We start from the raw sequence: 20197 nt of genomic DNA on the forward strand, positions 1-20197 counted from the left end.
GATGAAGAAGAGCAAGAATTGCCAGCAACACCCCAAGCAGCGCCACAGCAGCTCAGACGGTCTACTAGGGAAAGCAGACCACCAGCCAGATTGACATATGCTCAGAAAGGCAAAGCAATTCAGGTGGAAACCACCAACTAGAATGGCAAACTGCTATGAATGAAGAGATGGATGCTTTGTATAAAAATAACACTTGGGAATTATGCGACCTTCCACCAGGAAAGAAGGCCATAGCCAACAAATGGGTATACAAAGTGAAGTACAATCCAGATGGCAGTATTCAGAGATACAAAGCCAGATTAGTTGCAAAAGGATTTGCACAACAATATGGCCAAGATTATGATGAGACTTATGCTCCAGTAGCAAAGATGGATTCCATACGGTTCTTGATATCACTAGCGACACTCAGTAAATGGAATGTGTATCAGCTCGATGTCAAGAATGCATTTCTCAATGGTTATCTAGACGAGGAAGTCTACATGCAACAACCAGCCGGTTATGTTGAACCAGGAAAAGAGAACAAGGTTTGCCATCTCAAGAAAAGTCTCTACGGCTTAAAGCAAGCCCCCAGAAGTTGGTACAGCAGAATTGACAAGTATTTTGCTGATCTGGGATACATGAAGTCCAATGCAGATCATACTCTCTACTACAAAGTTCAAGGGGAAGATATTACTATTGCACTTTTGTACGTAGATGATCTGATTGTGACAGGAAGCAAGGATAGCTTCATCAGAAAATTAAAACAAGACTTATCTGCAGAGTTTGACATGAAAGATCTTGGACTTATGCACTATTGTCTTGGAATTGAGTTCTGGAGAGATTCAGATAGCACATTCATGAGTCAGCTCAAATATGTTGACAATCTCCTGAAGAAGTTTCATATGGCAGATTGCAAGATTGCAGCCACTCCCATGGAACAGAGTTTGAAACTTACTAAAGATTCAGAAAAGCCTACAATCAATGACAGATACTACAGGCAACTCATTGGATCTCTTATATATCTGACAATCACACGGCCAGATATTTGTTATGCAGTAAGCTCACTAGCACAGTTTATGGCAAATCCAAAACAGTCTCACTGGAATGCAGCCAAAAGAGTCTTGAGATACATCAGAGGTACAAGACGATTTGGGATAGAATACAGAGGAAGTCATCCACGGTTGCATGGATACTGTGATAGTGACTATGCTGGAGATCATGAGACCAGGAGATCGACACAGGGATATGCATTTTTCCTTGGTCAAGGTGCTATATCATGGTTGTCAAACAAACAGCCAACTGTTTCTTTGTCTTCGACTGAAGCAGAATATAGAGCACTCACTACAGGTGCATGTGAGGCTATATGGCTCAGAAGACTATTGTCAGAAACAGATTACTTTGATGAGTCAAAGCCAACAACAATATACTGTGATAATCAATCAGCTCAAGCATTGGCCAAAACTCCAGTATATCACTCCAGAACAAAGCACATTGATGTCAGAGAGCACTTCATCAGAGAAAGAGTGTTACTTGGTGACATCACACTGCAGCATTGTGATAGCAAAGAAAATGTTGCAGACATCTTTACCAAACCACTCAGTAAAGAGCTATTCGAGAAACACCGACTAGCTCTTGGTTTGATGCAGAGGAAGGACATTCCCATTAAAGGGGTGTGATGGAATGTAATGCTCAGTCCTTCGATTCCCCAGAATCATCATCTTGAGGGAAGGCCTACTTCATGATGTTAATCTTGAGGGAAGGTGTTGAGAGTTCACGCTCAACATCATGTGATCATGTGTGCATAGCACCATCACGTGATCATATGTGCATAGCACTAACCTTATAGAGTGCTATAAAGGAAAGGGTTAGATCCCCTAACCCTAACCCTAAAAGGGTTTGTATATATTCTATTTTTTCAACTAATTCTAGTGTACAGTTAGTCATTTGTGGTGTGCTCTCTAGCTGTGCCCTCTCTCCTCATCTCCACTCTTCTCCTCTCCCCTCTTCATATTTTGTCATGTGCAGGCGCAGTGTGCAGGTTCTGGGCAAGGGGTTTCGAATTGTTAAGGTTTTTCTTGAGAATTTGTCGATTTTTTAGCTAAAATATAATTAAATTACCTAAAATTTTGCAGATTTTACGAACTTGAGAGAATATTTTTTACGGGTGAAAATGAAAATGTTACAGGTTCATTGTATATAGTTTGCAAGTTTTCAATAACACTGGTGGGGCTGGCCACCAAGGTCAGCCTAGGGCCTACTAGGCAACATCTAGACAGCCCAAGGGCTGCCTCATAAGCAGCGTGCTTGTTGCTGGGGCCTCGGAGCTCCCACAGGCAGCCAGCCTGGATTGAGGCGGCACACAAGCAGCCCCCAAGCAGAGCACATAGGCTCACACAGCTCCCACGAGCTAGCAGCAGACGTGTGGGGGGTCACGGCAGGTAGGCGCAGCAGGACAACAGCTGATGGCGCAGGTGGCATATGAGGGAGCAGAGTTGGGTGGAGGGGGAAGCAAGGATGGATGGCGGGGGATAGTTGGATGGCGGGTGAGCAGAGATGGGTGGCAGAGAGGCTGACGGAGGGGCTGACGGAGAGGCTGGTCGGAGGGGTTGGCTGGCAGGGCTGGAGAGGCTGACGGAGCTGGACGGAGGGACTGGACGGAGAGGCTGGCAGAGGGGCTGACGGAGAGTCGACGGACGGAGGGGGGGAAGAAGCAGACGGGGAGGAGGCCGGCGGGCAGGGAGGTGGCCGATGGGCAGTGGGGGGGGGCTAGATGGTGGCGGATGGCGCAGCAGCGCAGGGGGGGTAGCAAGGGGTGGCGGAAGGGTAGCGGGATGTTGGCAGGGAGGTGGCGAGGAAGCAGCAAGGGGTGGCGGAGGGGTGGCGCGGAGGTTAGCAAGGGGTGGCGGAGGGTGGCGCAGAGGCTAGCAAGGGGTGACAGAAGGGTAGCGAGGGATGGCGGAAGGGTAGAGCCACAAGGCACATGAGAGAGAGAGATGGTGAAACTTCCTAGTAAACTGTTAGACAATCGCTCGTCAGCCACTCTAATAAGCCTTCTGAGAACATAATTATAAGATCTCCCTTACAGCCTTCTAGGAAACACTAGTGCAGTTTGCAGAACAGTAGAGCTACGTAAGAAAAATAGACTCTTGCAAAACAATAGCTCAGAGCGGTAGATGCCAAACTCCCCCCAGTTACTGTTACTGCTAAATAGAATTAATACACACCCCAATAAACAACACTTCCCAGACAGGAAGGAATAATTCACAACATAACAAAATGCATAGCAACAAAAAATAGAGTATACGAAGAGGTGATCCTCCAAGAAGACTATCGGCAGCAATCAGCTAGAGGAAGGAAAAGGACGACTTAGGCTATAATACCATGTTACAAAAGAAGATAAAGAACTAAAGAATGGAGGAAGCTCACAAATGGAAGAATCTCAAGAACTAAACGTGGGAGAGAGCACAAGAGCCAAGCTTATCCAACTCCAACGTTTGGATTCCATTCCACACCTCACACTCACTTGTGTGTGTACTTATACAAACTATACACATCATGACAGGTGGCAATCTAACTATGATGTGTTTTAGACAACTTCCAACTCTTAATTATCAAATAGACCTTTTAAAAATTGCCCCATGACATCAGTACCCTTATAGCTTTTGAAAGTCAAACTTGAAGATTGACCCAAATTTTCTAGGGCTCAAACCTAGGTTAGAGACCTCATAATTTAACCAAGCTACTCCCAACTGATCCAACTGTGCTAGTGCTCTAGAGTAAGTGCCTAGAGTGCAAGGGTGTCTAGCATTTCACTCGGCCAAATGCTATAGGGACATCATGTTCATCAAAACTAACCCTGCTATAATGGTCTCCAGCCCCCTCGTAGATTTTTATCTCCCCCATTAATGCCAAAGGCTCACACCAAGCCGGTGAAGTAAAAACCTGATGAGTAGGCCTTGTAGTCTTTGTGAATGTTAATAGAACAGACAGTTCTATTGTGAAACGTGATACAATAACACATTGGATTGCAACCACCCCACCTTGTAGAGAGTATTAATATTTATGGCTTCATTGGATAGATACATTGGGCTTGATAGGAGTGCATGGGAAACAATTACAATTGCTCACCAGCACGTTAGGATGTGAGCTCATGATGCCTGTTGCTAAAGGAGGCTCATTTTCTGCTTTTGCTGCTGGAGCAGGAGCAAAGGGGCCCTTATATAGGTCTGCCCTCCCCTGGCTGCTGATGCTGTCTGCCTAGAACACCTTCCATGCTCGCCAACCGTGCTGGTCCAGGCTAGCCCTTGGCTTACTTGTCCATCTGCCTCATGCACTGCTATGCTGCCTGCCCTGGCAGCCTATGTGTGCTGCAGCATGGCTGCCAAGCTGCCACCATTACTTGCAATTTTCCACATGGCTACCTGCATGGCAGCCTGCATGACCTTAGTTTGTCCTCCATGTAGTTGCCTTATGGCAGCTTGCATGGGCCTTGGTGCACCTGTGCCTGCCATCCGATAGCCCCTGGACTTGACTCTATTTGGCTGCTCTGCAGTGCTTGCTCCATGCGCTCCTGTGCACAGAAATGAAAGGACGCAAGTGCACGCGCACTTTTTTAATAGTAATACTTTATATTACTATGTATTACTATGTAGGAAACCTCAGAAGAGGTGAAATGCAAAACCCCAGCTACAAATTACACACTCAACATGCACATGTGCGCACACTTTTTTTTTCTGAAGATCCCACACGTGCACACCACGCGTGCACGCGCACACATGCACATGTACGTGCACGAGCATGTGCAAACATGTACGTTTTATAGAGCAAGTCATTTTCTAATGACTCCTATATTTTAAAACTTGTATCTCTCATACCGTAAATTTGATTAAGATGTTCTTATAGGCAAAAGTCATACAATAAGAACTACTCTTCTAAATATTGAAGTTGAAATTAGAGAATAAACGGTTACTAACTTTTTGAAATAAGACATAACAGACAAAGAAACAAGAGTAAAACACGTGTGAGCAAGCAAGCTGTGTTATAAATTATACGGCCTCAAGTAGTAGATATCCAACGAGACCTACAGGAAGGCACACATTTTATGGAGTCGATCGAATAAATTCATACATCAAGAATTGGTGCTACATTGAGCCTAGAGCGCTCTGTCTAGTATGAACAGTATCATTTCTCTGATATCTAGGACTTCCAAGATATCACATACTTCTTAGCTTCTATATGAAATAATGAAGATAACAGAACATTCAGTTACTCTAACAGAAGGGATTATTCAAAAACATGAAAAGAAATGAGAATGGTGCCTTGAAGGAAAACAGAGCACAGAATGGTATGACTAGCGAACATTGAAATATACATATTCTGACCCTGAATTGCATAAGTGAGCACATTGATATGATCAGCACATTACAAGTTAGCTGTAATGATGAATAAATCCCAAACCTGTTGATGTAGCCTCAAATACTTTTTAGGAGTTGGCTGCATCCCATCAGCTCATATGGTACTTGATCACCTTCATCTTGCTGTCACCTGAGCCATCTCTTGCGCACATGATCATCAATCTCATAAATCCCAAGTCTGCAAAGAGAGATGGAGAGCATAGGTTCATTTGTCCTTCACAAGTTCAATGAACCGAATTTTCACGCATGGTGAGTGCCTCGGGTAAAGTAAAGAAACCGACTGCTGATGCTATGACATTTTGGACACTGAATAGCAAGTTTTGTAAAATGAAAGATGTCTAAAGCACCTACAAAAATAACACACATTGAAGTGCTTAACCTTGGAAAATGATCCAAGTTGACTAAAGCAAAGAAGAGGTAACATCTGCGTCATAACAGCAACAACTTGCGCACAGAAAAGATACTTGATCCCTGAGATGGTTGTGTTAGTTTTGACATGTCTACTCATGACCACACTTGCTGTTTTGATAGTTACTGTCACCATCTTATTGTGATATCAGTTATGACACTCAAATTTATCACACAAGATCAGCCTGAACTTGAATCCTATTCCCAACCCACCACCCCCTCCCCTGTTCCGTCCAGTTACAGAGGAAAGTTGACTGTCCTGGCACCACCATTCAACCACAGCCAGAAAAGAAACAGCAGAAATTGAGACCCCTACAAGCACATTTCCGATCATCAGGAATACATGCAACACAGTTGTGGGTTGTCCAGAGGCCTGCATTCTTTTGCTGTGTCTCGCTTGCCACAACCATCAAAGGTTATCCAAAATTAATTTTATTGGGAGGCTTACCACATACAACGTGTCTGCCCTCCTGCCTCCTAGCAACGCATACCAAAACTAAGCATCCCAAAGAACACCAGCAGGTATCTACTTGCACGTCAGTGCATCCACATTCACAAGGGCTTTAGCCCTCTAAACACGCACTTATTCAGCCCACAAGGGTAGAGGCCATTGCCTTCCAACAAATAAGGTCGGATTTTCCTCAAACACAGAACATGCCTCGCTGCCTTCTCTCTCCTCTTCAGGAAAGAAAAATGAAAATAATTCTTTGGCAAAAGCAAATTGCCAATACTGGTTTAGTACATCAGTTCTTTTGTGAAAATTTTAGAAAAACATGAAGAAAACTCTCTCACAGAAAATAAGTATCTTTTGAAAATTTAGCAAATTTGTCTTATTTTACATCAGTGATACTTCAAACATGAACCATAGCAGATGACACAAATATTGCATCTTCCTTACTCCTATATTTCACAAGGTAAGGAAACACCAAGACTGTCACTTAAAACTTCATTGCTTTCTATTTAATCATACAACTTCAAAGATTCACAATAGGATTGCACAGAGCTATGAGACACAAAATACAACATAAAGGGAGCATCTGCTAACATAAAGCTATTCGTTTTCCCAAAAATTCTTCAAACAAACGTCAGGGTGGGGAGAAGGATGTCCTCTGCAGAAGTCCAATACCACAAATGGCCCAGTAAACATTTCATTTCTATAAACCAAAGCCAAAAGACCTTGTAAGTTTTGCACTGAAGCAACCATAGTCGGATGCTAATAAGCAATTGAAACCAACTACAATTTATCCAGTACCTGAATTCAGAAGGACTATACAATGCTGTTGTTGGAAAATCATGCAAATTTTCTAGGAACTGATTTCCCATGCTATTGAAAATAGCAAAGTCCCAATTCAAGCCCCCGATAAGATTCCTCAAGATGAAAAACTATCGTGACATCTTATCATCATTTCTGTGTAGAAGTCAAGAAGACCTTTAGTTTTGTCATCACTAATATCTCGTGTGAGAAATGAATGCCGGATTGTGCGTCTTATATCATTTGCAAGGAGAGTTACGGAGCAAGCGCCCTGCAATTGAGGCGAAAATTACAGCAATAACGAGCTTCAAAAATTCGTTGAAGCGTCACTGTACATTCTCAAACAGAATAGAGAAATCTAGCCTAGCAAGCAGCAACAGTATCTATATACAAACACTTGCTAGCGAGAAGATATCCAAGCCTTTTACAAAATGTAGCTACGTAAAGCTAAGCTGCCTTCAGACACTTTGGCCTCCTGGATTGAACCACGTCCCACAGGAGATGTGACTAGAGCTTTGAGAACGAGCTCTAATCTAGCAAAGACTTGTTTCGAGACGACAGAGTTTTCCCACTACTTCCGACAGCAGCTGAAGCACCTGAAAATTCGCTGCTCCTCTCAGAAACTACATCTTTGTTCTCATTCGGCTCCTTTCTAGCTTCATCCCTCCGGTCTTTTCTCTTATTTACATCTGCTCTATTATTCACCGCTCCATTTTCCCTTGGTAAATCGTCCACAGATTTGAGACCCGTGATGGTCTGCTCCTCCACCAGGACCTCTGCAAAAGCTCCGACAGGCCTCCATGACATTGCTCTCCCCCGAGGCTCAAATTCTTTTTTCATTTCCTCCATAGCTTTTTTGAGAAGGTTGTTTTCAGCATATAGCAAATGAAGATGCCGCTTCATGGAGCCGCAGAGCGCTGCCACCTGCGATAGCTCACGGATTTCTGCAGTCGTTGCCAATGGTTGTAGCTGACCGCATTTAGCAGGTGCTGGTAAACTCTGTAGGCGTTTAGACGTTTCGGCTCCCGAGTTCAAACTCGCAATACTGATTTTCTGCATACTAAGGTAGGGTAATGTGAAATTCGACATACTAGTCCCCCATCCCTGCGTGAATTGAGAAGGCACCTTCAGGCCCCAAAGAATTTTCAACTCTGCTTGCTTTCCTAAGGGCAAAGTGCTGTGAGCATTCACATTCCAGCCCCTAAAGCTTCCATCGATGCCTATGCGCCGAGGTACCGGGACAGATTCGCTGTGCTTCTGGACCACCTCCGGGAGAACATCCTCCTGCGCATTCGGAAAAGCATCACTACCGAGGGAGACGGCAGCCGGACTCCCTGGCTCAGATTGACTCTCCCGGAAGCTGTGCAAATTTGGCTTCGTTCCTGCTTGTCCTCTGTTAACTTGATTCAAGCCTTCAATCCCGACATTACTCGATCCAACAACCTTCTCAGAATCGTTTCCCCAATCTTCGACCCTCTCTGAAACCTCACATATGCCATTGCTTGTGAGGACGAACGCATGGCCGTTGTGGAGTGAATTCCGCTTTGGCATAGGGGTGAATAGATAGCTCTTCTCGAGTTTCAGGGGCGTGGGAGCATTCAAGTCAAGGTCACAGCCTTCAACCTCGCCGTTTCGCGCCTCTGCCATTAATCCAATATGTAATTGGCTCAGAGAGTTCAATTGCTTGCTGAGGCTGAAATCTCCAAGCCTTGGCTTCAGATGCATCGAGAAAATAGGCCCTGCTTTCCCTAGCAAGTTCAATTCGGTTGTCATGGCGAGTGCTGCGCCGTTTGGAGAGCCCCATGGTCTGATACCCGTTTTCAAAAGCAGAGACAAAGGAGATGTTGGATTATTGGGCTTGTAAGCGACCTTCAAAACAGGACCAGCATCAAAAAGCGTTCCAAGGTGCACGGAGAGATCCTCGCCGTCACCTAAGACAACACCGGATGACAAAGGGAAGCCGGCCACACAGAGAGGGACCTTGACACGGAGCAGCGGGCTCCTCTCGTCTCTGAATTTCACCGACGCCTTCATGGTCCGAGAGGGAGAGGCAGGAGAGCGAAATTTTGCAGGAAAACGGCACAAAATGGTACTAGAAACACAACGCACCTATCTAATTTTGTCGAAAGGCGCCATGTAGTGCCGGAATGATTGAAACGAACGGATTGTTGTCATCTCCGTCGTGATCCGAAGAATTGCAAGAAACAGAGCATTCTGGCGAAGAAGCAACGGCAGCGCAAAGAAAGAAATACAGAAAAATGGCGCTCTTCCCATCGAAAAGCCCGTCCTTCGCAAAGACTGCGTGTGAATGAAACCCAAAAGACTCGTGTTCGAGAGGTGCTTCTCTTCCCACTCCGGCCGGCTCTTGCGCTAAGACCTGCACTGAACACGGGTGTGTCAAACGAAATGGGGAAAGGTGGCAAGGATACGGATAAAGCCACCAAGAAAGATGACAACAAAGCCAAGAAACATACACAATTGAAACTCGAAGATGTGAACACACACTACAAGTGCATTGGACTCACAGTGGACAGCAAAGTAAAGGCGGGACCCACTTTCGCCTCATCTTCAGTCACAGCTTCAGTTTCAGCTTCAGTCTCAGCCTGGGCCTCAGCTACATCCTCATCCTCAGCCTTAGCTTCAGCTTCAGCGTCAGCTCTAGTTCCAATTTCAGCTCCACCTCCGTCCACAGCCTCTACAATTACAGCTACTAGCTCTGATATACCCCTACCCATGACATCGATTGCTCCACCCTCCCCTAGGATAGAGGGGTTGTCACTAACACCATCTCTTCCATCTCTCCCTTCTTCTCCCACTATAGTTCTCTCTCCGATTATGACACCTACTTTGGAGGGGTCATGCACTGTTCTGCACTACTCGACCTTTTTCTCCCCTTTGCCTCTCAGTCAACCCACGCTCCCACACCCTGCTGGGATCGCCTCCTCCATGACACTATCATCTCCATACCGCACCCATCTCACCCAGTCATCACCCAGCCTCCAGTCTCATCCTCACACTTTCATGCCACAATCCTTTCAGTTTTCATTAGAGCACAGACAAGCTGACCCATCAGAGGCTTGGGAGTACTTGCTGATGGAGGTTCAGAGCATCAGAGAGTGCGAGAGGGAGATCTCACGCTTCGCACAGGAGCAGACACCCTTCACCCAGGAGCATGCACGCCTCATACAAGAGCAGTCTCAAGCTATCCGAGACTAGGCTGATCTTATTCAGGGGCTCAGACAGGAGATCTCGTAGCTTCGACAGGAGGTCACTGCTATACGTATAGTCCCAAGGAGCACCCCAGTTGTGGAGGCACAGATTGCGAGCATGCAATCTACCATCAAGGAGACATTCAGATGGGTCGACGTAGCCAAACAGGAACCTGCAAGGGTAGCTGTTTCGGCTAGACTCCTGGAGCAGCAGCAAAGAGCTAGCAAGGCTCTCAACATCAGAGTACGTGGGATTCCCCGCACTGAGGCTATACCGATAGCAGATGCGACGGCCCTCGTGACCACTACCCTAGGGGCGACTGAGCACAGGATTGAGAGAGCATGGCAGGTAGGGAGGGACCCCAACTGAGAGCAGCCCCTTGTTCCATGATGCCCAGGCACAACTTTCGGCTTTACGTCCTAGGTTAGCCTTACGAGACTAGCCAGCAATCTCCATGGATGAGGACCTCACTCCACTACAGGTTGAGGAGAGGCGTTTTCTTTTGCAACAGCGGGATCAGGCCCACAAGGAGGGGAAGTGGGCAATAATACGAGATGGACGACTCCTTACAGGCCCCTGCCGAGCACCCACCTCTCCTCCTGCATAGGGAGGCGGGGTCTATGAAACTCAGTAATCCAAGACCCTATCCTGTACCATCTGGAACTGGTCGGCCTACACAGATGAGATGAGGGATATAGGAGGGGTTCGAGGGTTAAGAGGAGTCGCAATCCTTTACAAATCCACACTTTCGGGGGCCATCTCAGTGGAGCAAAGAGATCCACACTCCAAGTTTCTCTGTATCTGGATTCGACACATGGATAGCTGGGATTTGTTTATTGCAGTGTGTTGCTTCTCCCCCGAGACCTCCCGTTTTGCCAGAGATATTCAAGGGGAGGATGAGACATCCCCATTTGTTGCTCTTTATCAGTCCATTGTTGACTTCTCTAGCCGCGGAGAAGTCCTCCTAGTTGGGGACTTCAACGCGAGGACAGGCACTCGTTAGGCACCACTCCTCGACTTCAGGGATGATTCCACCCTATTGCCAGATATTGACCTTGAGGAGGCATGTATGCTACGAGTTTCGGTGATAGACGAGGACCGTTCACATCTTATGGGTGGGCCCTATTAGACCTCGGCAGGATGCATGATCTCATTATCTATAATGGTCTTGACAGATGGCCTGCATCAGGTGACTTCATGTGCTTTCCACATGGGGGAGGTTTCAATGTTGTGGACTACATCATGGGATCCCATGCCTTCACATCTCGGATCACTGACTTTACTGTAGCACCTCTCCCTCCAAGGGCTGATCATACCTATCTTTTCTTTAGCATTTCTACCCCCCGTCGCACATCACTTTCTACCCTATTGAGTTCTTACCATGATGTACGCTTTGATCGCGATCACTCACCTACTTACTATGGCCATCTGTACATACTTCTCGCATACATTGACTTTATACCCCTATTAGAGGATCGTGCTGCCCTAGTCACTCGCTCACTACATGAGGCTGCTCTTCATGCCTTCCCCCACACCACCCACTCCACCTGCCCACCACCACCTAGGACCGTACCCTGTAATAGTTGGTACGATGATGAGTGTAAGGCTTTACACCGTCAACTCAGATTCAAAACAAAAAACAGCCTTCTGAGTGAACCAGAGACGCTGTACCGTCGACTGGTATGCAGGAAGAAACTTGACTTTGTGCACTGGAATGAGGAGGAGCTACTGAACATTCTGTTCAGTAACAACTCTAAGGACTTCTAGCAGAGATTTCTAGAGGGACGGTCCCCCTCACCACTCACTGACACTCAGGTGTGGTCTGATTATGCATGCACGCTTCTATGATATCCCAAATCAGCCAGCCCCTAACCTATCACATATGCCACGCCCCACATCCTGCACCCTCTTCACTAGGGGGAAGGTAAAGGATGCTGTAATGAAACTTCATAATGGCCGAGTGAAGGATCATGAGGGACTATGCACTGAGTTCATTGCATATGGGATTAACCTCCTAGTCCCACCAATCTTAGCCAAACTTTTTAATGAAGCTGTTTGCTTGGGGTTTCCATCCACCTGGACCATTAACACTATCTCACCCATCCACAAGGCCGGGGATCCCATGAGCCCGGAGAACTACATGACCATTATGATTGGACATGTCATGTCCAAGATTTATGCATCAGTACTTGATTCTGAGATCAGTAGATTTGCGGAGTGTCGAGGACTTAGAGCAACGAGACAGGCCAATTTTAGGCGGGATCATGGGACCATGGACCATATTCTCGTGCTCAGATGTATCATCGAGGAGGCGAGGGCACGGAAGCAGAGGGTTTACTGTTGCTTTGTGGATTTTTGCAAGGCATTTGACACCGTTCCAAGAGCCCGCCTCATACGATGCGTACAGGATTTGGGTTACCACCAGGAGATCATTTGGGCTATCATGCACTTTATGAGCGAGTTTCAGGTAGAGTCCAGATAGGATTTGGATGGACAGACGAGTCATGAGCACTATCGGGGTCAAACAAGGGTGTCCATTATCACCCACCTTGTTTGGTCTCTACATCGACGAGCTCGAGACAGTGATGCAGACACAGGGGGTAGGTTACTCTCTCGCGGCGAGCACACTGATCCGGATATTGCTTTATGCAAATGACGTGGTTGTCTTGTCTTCCTCAACAGAGGGGCTCCAGAGACACCTTGATGCACTACAGTCCTTTTGTGAGTCTCATGATTTGAAGGTCAAGTTGGGTAAAACCAAGGTTATGATATTCAATACATCTCGAGTCGTCATGCACGAGGAGCAATTCGCATTTGATGGGTCCCCTGTTGAGGTAGTTTCATCATACACTTATCTTGGGGTTCGTCTTTTTCGAACCCATCTTCACTATGAGACCCGCGATGCATGCATGCTTGAGCAGAGGATATGCTTCATTGGCTAGACTAGAGAGGCAGTGCTTCCACTCTCACTTTCAGGATCCACAGACCAAAGGGTTGCTTTTTGTCTCCTTGGTCCGCCCACCAGGGATGTATGGCAGTCCATGCTAGGGGCCCAGACTTGTCGGATACAAAGTGGGCCAGGGTAGAGCGGCTATAGGTTCTCATGTTATGATAGATGATTCGTGGTAAGCCATTAGTCCCTCACCAAATCATTCGAGTGAAGTTTGGGCCACCCCCATTACGGCTAGATGCTACATTTCAAGTCATTACGTATCTGTACTGAGTCAGGGAGTATGGGGATTATAGATCCGGGCATAGCAAGATACCATGGCTAGACTGTCCTCTTCTATGGCACTAGTAGCAGGGGGAGACTAGAGGTGTTGGTATGCACACACAGAGAGATGGTTTGCGGGACCAGGGCTCCACATGGACATACTACCTCCATTCCAGTACAACATGGATGCTCCTTTCTCTCCCCTCCTATCACACGAGGTCAACCAAGTTATCCGTGAGGATCTACTACAGCTACACACATTCCAGACTTGGTTGGGCCCGAGTGATCTTCCAGTGAAGTTGGGCTTCTACAGAGATCACTTCTTACATATCACAGCGGAGGGTTTCATTGATCCACTAGGATACACGCAGATTCACCTACCCCACTTGTTGAGGATCTCTCTTGGGCAGTTCCGAGTCTCTTCACACAAACTTCATCTCAAGAGCGGCCGAGCAAAGCAGTTACCCAAGGAGAGGCACATATGCACACTATGTGACATGCAAGAGGTTGAGATAGAGGAGCATTTCATCTTCAGGTGTCTTGTTTACTATGAGATCTGAGGGTGTTTTTACTGCCTTTTCAGAGATAGTTAGCCCGTTTCCTCTCCTACCCAGACCAACGATGTTTGGTTGGTTTCATTCATGAGGTACTTAGACACCGTGAGAGGATACTCCAAGCACGGAGATAGGAGCAGACTTCTTCCTCGACTGATACCTCTCAGAGCTCTATCATGGAGTTCTTTCAGCTAGATCACATAGATCCCCACGAGACAAGACCTCGACATGACCGTGATCCGGAGCCTATGACCCGATAGCTCATATAGAGGGTTGACTCACAGATCATACTTGGGGACATCCCATCCTTGTTTAGGGTCGGAGCTCGACCGACGGGGGTCACAGTGGCCTTGGTTAGACGTAGAGCTACGACCTTGAGACGTACCAGGACTGCACCCTTGCGGGGACGACAGCGCTCTATTGCTGATTTCATGCCTCCACTTCCACTACCTCATCCATCTTGATGTCCTACCTACTGCTGTGCTGATGATGATGATGATTATGATGATGTCGATGATGATGTTGAGATTTGATATATATAGTCGACAATTGACATGACTATGTTGTACTTAGGAATTAGTATTGCCATTTTCTATTTTTTGCATTTTGTATTGGTGTGGATGCTCGTTTAGTAGCTCCACTAACCACAGCTCATTGTATCAGGTTTTTCACATTCTCATAAACCCATTAGTCTTCCGAATACTTTAATAAACTTTCTTTCTTTCTTTCTTTCTTGTTGCCGAAACAACATGCTTCACAAACTTTTTCAAACAACTCTAGTTCTGGAATTCCATTTTTCGTATTCCGCTTTCTTAACTGCATCAAGCTTTTGAAATTGACGTGTCCATATCTCTTAGCCTTTCCCCCCCAAACATGGTACCAATGAGGTTGATATTAGTCGTATCTTGGTATATGTGGGCATCGTTTGCACTTTTTTTTTTCCCATGAAAAAGAATTCTATTCAGTATGAAAGAAACCCATGAAAGCAAGCTCAAAAAAACATCATGTGGAAATCAAACACTCTAGAAGAGTTGGATAAGTCAAGTTCGTGGAGGTTCCATCTTGGCGCCTATCTATCTCTTGTAGCACACTGCGTTCGACCTTGATTTGTTTGCTTTGCAATGTGTTTATGATGTAAATGTTTCATGTGTCTCTTACTCTCGATAGAGTTGTGTATACGAGACCATGTAATGTAATGCTTGTTGGGTCAAATGCTAGTGTGTCCATTGTTAGTCCTTGTGCACGATGAATAGTGAATCTTCTTGATGCAGGTTGAATTGGGAATTGTGTTTGGCATACTGCGTTCATGTAAAATTTCCCAATTGGAACTCTCTATCTATGCGATGCAATGGTGTCTAATGGTAAGTGTTTTATTATTGTAGACTGTAGAGTTTCTTGACATTGTTGTCATTCCTGTTCTCACATTTTTGAATTCAATCCACATGATGTGCATGTTACTTATTACTTTTTATGCTAAAATATTCCTTCCATACTGTTTACTAATCCATCTAATATGTCTATGTTACCTGAGCATATCTCCACAAGCATTCTTGGCTTTAGTTTGAGCTCATAGTGTAATCCCCTTGTTGCCTTGGGATCAATAGGGATTTTTTTGTTCTCGTTGCACTCTTGTTCCTCCTATCTATTGCTTTGATAATGTGTGGTGTTGCAGTAAGTAGATTGAAAACTTCATTATTATGCACATTGTTAGCGTAGAATAGATGGTTGATGATCAATTCTTTGCATGAAGGCTTTCTGTTGAATTCGTCATTGATGTATTTTATGTCTTCCTCTGTGTGAGTTCATATTCATATTAGATTGAGTACCTCCAAGAAGATGAGGTTGTCTTGTCCCATCAATTGTTGTAGTTTGTATTAGCATACATTTTGTCTCCACGAGCATGACATGATTGATAATGCCGATGGTTTGTCAAAGAATACCCAACTATTCTTTGTTGGGATGGCTTGGCAAAGGTCTCCACAAATGATTACATGCAATCCTCCAAAAGATTCATGATGGTTATGTTTTATTTCTCGTAGTCTCATGTCTGCTGCTATGAATGTGTTTTGCCCAATTAAGGACACTTCATCGAGGACTAGTAACTATAGTTCTTATATAATGAGCTTAGTTATTGTAGTTTTTCTGTAGCGAGAGTATTGTAAGTGGATGTTAATAATGGCAAATGAAGTGTGGAGTGCTTTGTTGTTCCTCCAATGTGGCGAGCTACTGTCCCTATATATGCTAGCAACAATGCTTTGGGTAGGTCCACATCATCTGTTTCATTGTGCAAGTAGTGCCTCAAAAGGATTGAACCGCTAGTAATAAAGTGTGTGTTTTTCCTTTCCGTGCATTCCCCAGAGAGGAGTAACATGAATCTTTGTTTTGGATTCAATATTTTCTTCAACGTCAAGTCTTCTGCTATCAAACGTCAAGTATTTTGATATCAAACATCAAGTCTTCTACTATCAAACATTGGTCATCGTTTAATGTTCGTAGCATTTGATAGTACTTAGAGTTGTCCATGAGATTGCATGTGTTGAAGTATGCATTTAGGAATTGGTTTCTATGTTTGGTTGATTGCATGTCCACACCAATGTCGTAGTCCTCTAGTTCATTACCTCTAGTTCATTATTTTTTGTTTTGTTTGAGGTGTTCGTTGTGGTTGTACTATGAGGTAGTTCTGGTGTGTTGGCATTTGTTAAGAGCTTGCCTCATGTTGTCATTAATTGTTGTCTTTTCTTGTTCATAGATGTCATGCCGTGTGTTGTATGCATCTCCTAATATGTTCTCTGCTCCAATAAATGGTAGATATAGTGGGCACATTTCCCTATAGTGATTTTTTGGATCTTTTGTCTTGCTATAGTTGTTGAATCTTATGATTCATGGTCTTCTCTGTTTTATGCATTCTAATCTTACGATATTGTACTCATTGGCAAATTTTGCGAAGAAGGTGTGTTGCCTATTGCCAATTCATCTTTTATACTTGGTAATTATGTCGTCAAAGAAAATGCCCTCATTGTGTTAGGTTGCATTTTCTCTAATTGTTGCCGTCTTTTGAGAAGCAATGTATGATCTTCTGGTGCACTTGTGTTTATGTCTGTGAACTCTCTTGTGATGCTTGTCAATGGTATTGGCAAACGAATGTATATGGCTTGTTGTGCACTTATTTGTTGTGCATTAAGAATAGCATTACATATTTTCCTTATACGCTCATTTGTTGGTGCATTTTCTTGCATGCATTATGCCATTACACTTTTAATTGATCCATTGTGGCTTTGTCTATTTTTACCATGTATGATGTATGATAAGCCGCAGCCCCATGAGGTTGTAGCACATATTGAAAATCTATGTTTGCACCCCACATTTTCGACATTGTTGGATTGAAGTTTTTCATGTATATGTCTCGTGGTTCTCTTTCAAGGAGAATTGTTGGTTGTGATATTGTTGTTCGAATTGCATCTATGTATTCAGCTTCGGTGCATCCGACATATTGTAGGAAAGCTTCAAATTACACTATGAGGATGCAAGGTCGGACAATGCTTTGGATATGTGTTTCATGTTCTTTTTGTTTGTTGAGTATCGTACCTCTTCATGAATTAGATGTATAATCATTGATTCCTTCATTGGTGGTCGTGGGAATCCAAATCTGCATTTGTTGCCTTTCTTTGTGCATGTCTTCCTGTGTTTGAGTGATTGCATTTATTTCTTCTTTAAGTCTAATTTCTACAGGTCACATGAAATGTATTTGGCAACAAATTTTATTAATTCTGCATCTGATGATGTGCCCATGATTGGTGCCTCTTTGATCCATAGGACAACTATCGCACTTTGGGTGTGCATGTGTGAGCACTAGTGGAACAGATTAGGAGTTAGCGATTCTCTGCCCACGCTAAATGATCTCCTCCAAGTCTTAGCCAACAATTGCCACTCCATGCACTTCTCTAGTCGACTCCTCAACAACTCCTCTGATGACCAGCAATACAACAACACAAAGCAGATGGCTCCTCCATTGAGTCTTCAATCAACGAGACATCTCCTTCAACACAGCATCCACCTATCTTCAACTGACTCAACTCTTTGATCGACCTCCATGAAGGGAAGCTCCATAATTAGAGGTTAAGGTATGGTATAGGGAAGAATTAAAGTAGCCATCCTAGGATGTGTACTACATGCTGTGGAGATGTGGATCAAGGATATCCACAAGGAGAAATGTGGATCAGAGGATCCCACAAGTGTTGACTATTCTAAAGGATCTCTCTATATAAGAAGCCTATCATGTATTGTTGAATAGAGAAATACACATACACTCAAGATTCTATTTATGAGTCCAAGATAATCTATCTTGGAACCTCTTTGACTTGAGGTACATGTCATGAGCACTTTCTTAACCATGTTTCCACATCGGTTCCATCCACCTTAGAGCGCTCCATAGATCCTGAGGCATGCATGTTTACACATACAGTCCATGTGCTAGTGTGTCAGTGTATGTATTCCCATCATTATTAAAATTGTCATTGATGTCGATGCTTGCATCCTCATCTTGTTGCTGGCATTGAAGTTGAGTAATGTGTTGAAGACATGCTTCATTTAACTCAACTTTGTTTTCCTTATAAAATTCTTTTCTAGTAACTCATTTAGCACTCTCATTGTTAGTGTTGGTCTTACCACATTGCTCACATAATTGTGATTATAGCTCGTTTTACTCTCGATCCCAACAAGCACTATGCTATTGTTTGTGAGAAACCTTGGTAGAGGTTGCTGATCTCTATCCACATCTGTAAATACATTTACTACACTACCTGGTAGGCCATGATGTCCATCATGTGAGAGTTCTCACATTTGTGCAAAAATGATTCTGATGGAAAGCAAACGAGCCTCAATGTCATTCAGTTTGCTTCCTCGAGAGCATCATGTTCTTTTAGAGAATATTGGTACTTTGCTATTATTAGCCATCTTGAAGCACTGATCACATAGAGCCCTCTCATGGGCTTTCTCTTCTTGCATGTCAATTTGTAAATGTTGTAGGAACCTCACTATTTTCCTTGATAGGCATTCAATTCTTCTCAAATGCGAGCATGTTACAACTAATGTAAGGAAATTATGGGATGTCCCCTATCTTTTCATGGTACATGTTCTTTATTGATGTTGCCACATCATTTGTTGTCTTCTCCTTTTACTACTATTTTCGTCTCTTCTTTGTAAGGTCATTGGATCGGAGTGGGTCCTATCGTCATGGATTGTGTTGCACCTAGGTTCTCCAACATGTAAGTCAATATTCTTAGCATGTGTCTCTATGGTCATATGCATTTCTCTTTCTTGGAGTCTATATATTTTCTTCATTATGGATCGAAGTGTATACCTCTTGTGTGGAAAGTGTGTATTATAAGCTATGGCCATCTCTTTGGTAGATTGGTTTGCATGCTCTTGTACTATAGACATTAACGCATCCTTGTGCTCCCTTGTCCAAGTGATGTATGTTCTTTTCTTTTTTTTTTTGAAGATGGGCATGATTTCAATAGGTGTGTTTCTCTCATCTACTAACATCCAACTAAATTCGTTGGCATTTTCATTCTCAATTGTTAATGCCTCTCTACATTTATGTCCATCAAAGGATTAGGACCTTGAAGGCCTTGTTGTGTTTGTTAGCCATACGTTGCAAGAAATCCAATAGAAGAGCAGGTGAGGATGAAGACACTTGCAATTACTGCTCTACATGTGCATGTGTTAGTTGTATGTGTTCTTTGCTATTTGGGGGGTTTGCTAGTGCAAAACATGGCATAGATTCCACGCTTTTCTACATTTAAATCGAATGGTAGAATGCTTCAAAAATGTTTGCATAATTTTCTTCTTGAAGGATGTAAACCAAGTAATTCAATACATTCTTGTTTCTAGGATATGCTCGTTTAAAGAATTCCGTTTCAAGCATGTTGAACTCTTTTTGACTTGCAGTTGCATTTTGATTCATGACTCTTTTCCTATTCATGCATTACATTGGATGTTAATGTGGTATATGAAGTTGTTCATGCATGTCCATGTAAAAGTTTTATTCATAAGAAGCCATTTCATGGATCAATTCTTTCTTGTTTAATGTAATGTTTGCTGTCACTAAGCTATACAATTTTTTTCATGCAAGTCGATGTCAAAGTTTCATTTATAAGAAGGCATC

The 20197-nt window shown here is 44.0% G+C and overlaps 1 protein-coding gene across 1 annotated transcript; it reads right to left on the reverse strand.

Annotated features, from left to right (window-relative positions):
* Window positions 1–7260: 7260 nt before the first annotated feature.
* On the reverse strand, window positions 7261–9458 carry LOC147879534 (uncharacterized). Its single transcript, XM_087372117.1, has one exon. It carries the CDS (start codon window positions 9085–9087, stop codon window positions 7582–7584), a length of 1506 nt encoding a protein of 501 aa, XP_087228243.1. The 5' UTR covers window positions 9088–9458; the 3' UTR covers window positions 7261–7581.
* Between the last annotated feature and the right edge of the window lie 10739 nt (window positions 9459–20197).

This window comes from Dipteris shenzhenensis, chromosome 33, assembly GCF_047967505.1.
Source record: "Dipteris shenzhenensis isolate YYH24624 ecotype China chromosome 33, Dip_SZ_1.0, whole genome shotgun sequence".
NCBI classification, from domain to species: Eukaryota; Viridiplantae; Streptophyta; class Polypodiopsida; order Gleicheniales; family Dipteridaceae; genus Dipteris; species Dipteris shenzhenensis.

Excerpts from the sequence above, each read along its gene's own strand:
- LOC147879534 (XM_087372117.1), bottom strand. The coding sequence starts at position 9,087 with ATGAAGGCGTCGGTGAAATTCAGAGACGAGAGGAGCCCGCTGCTCCGT.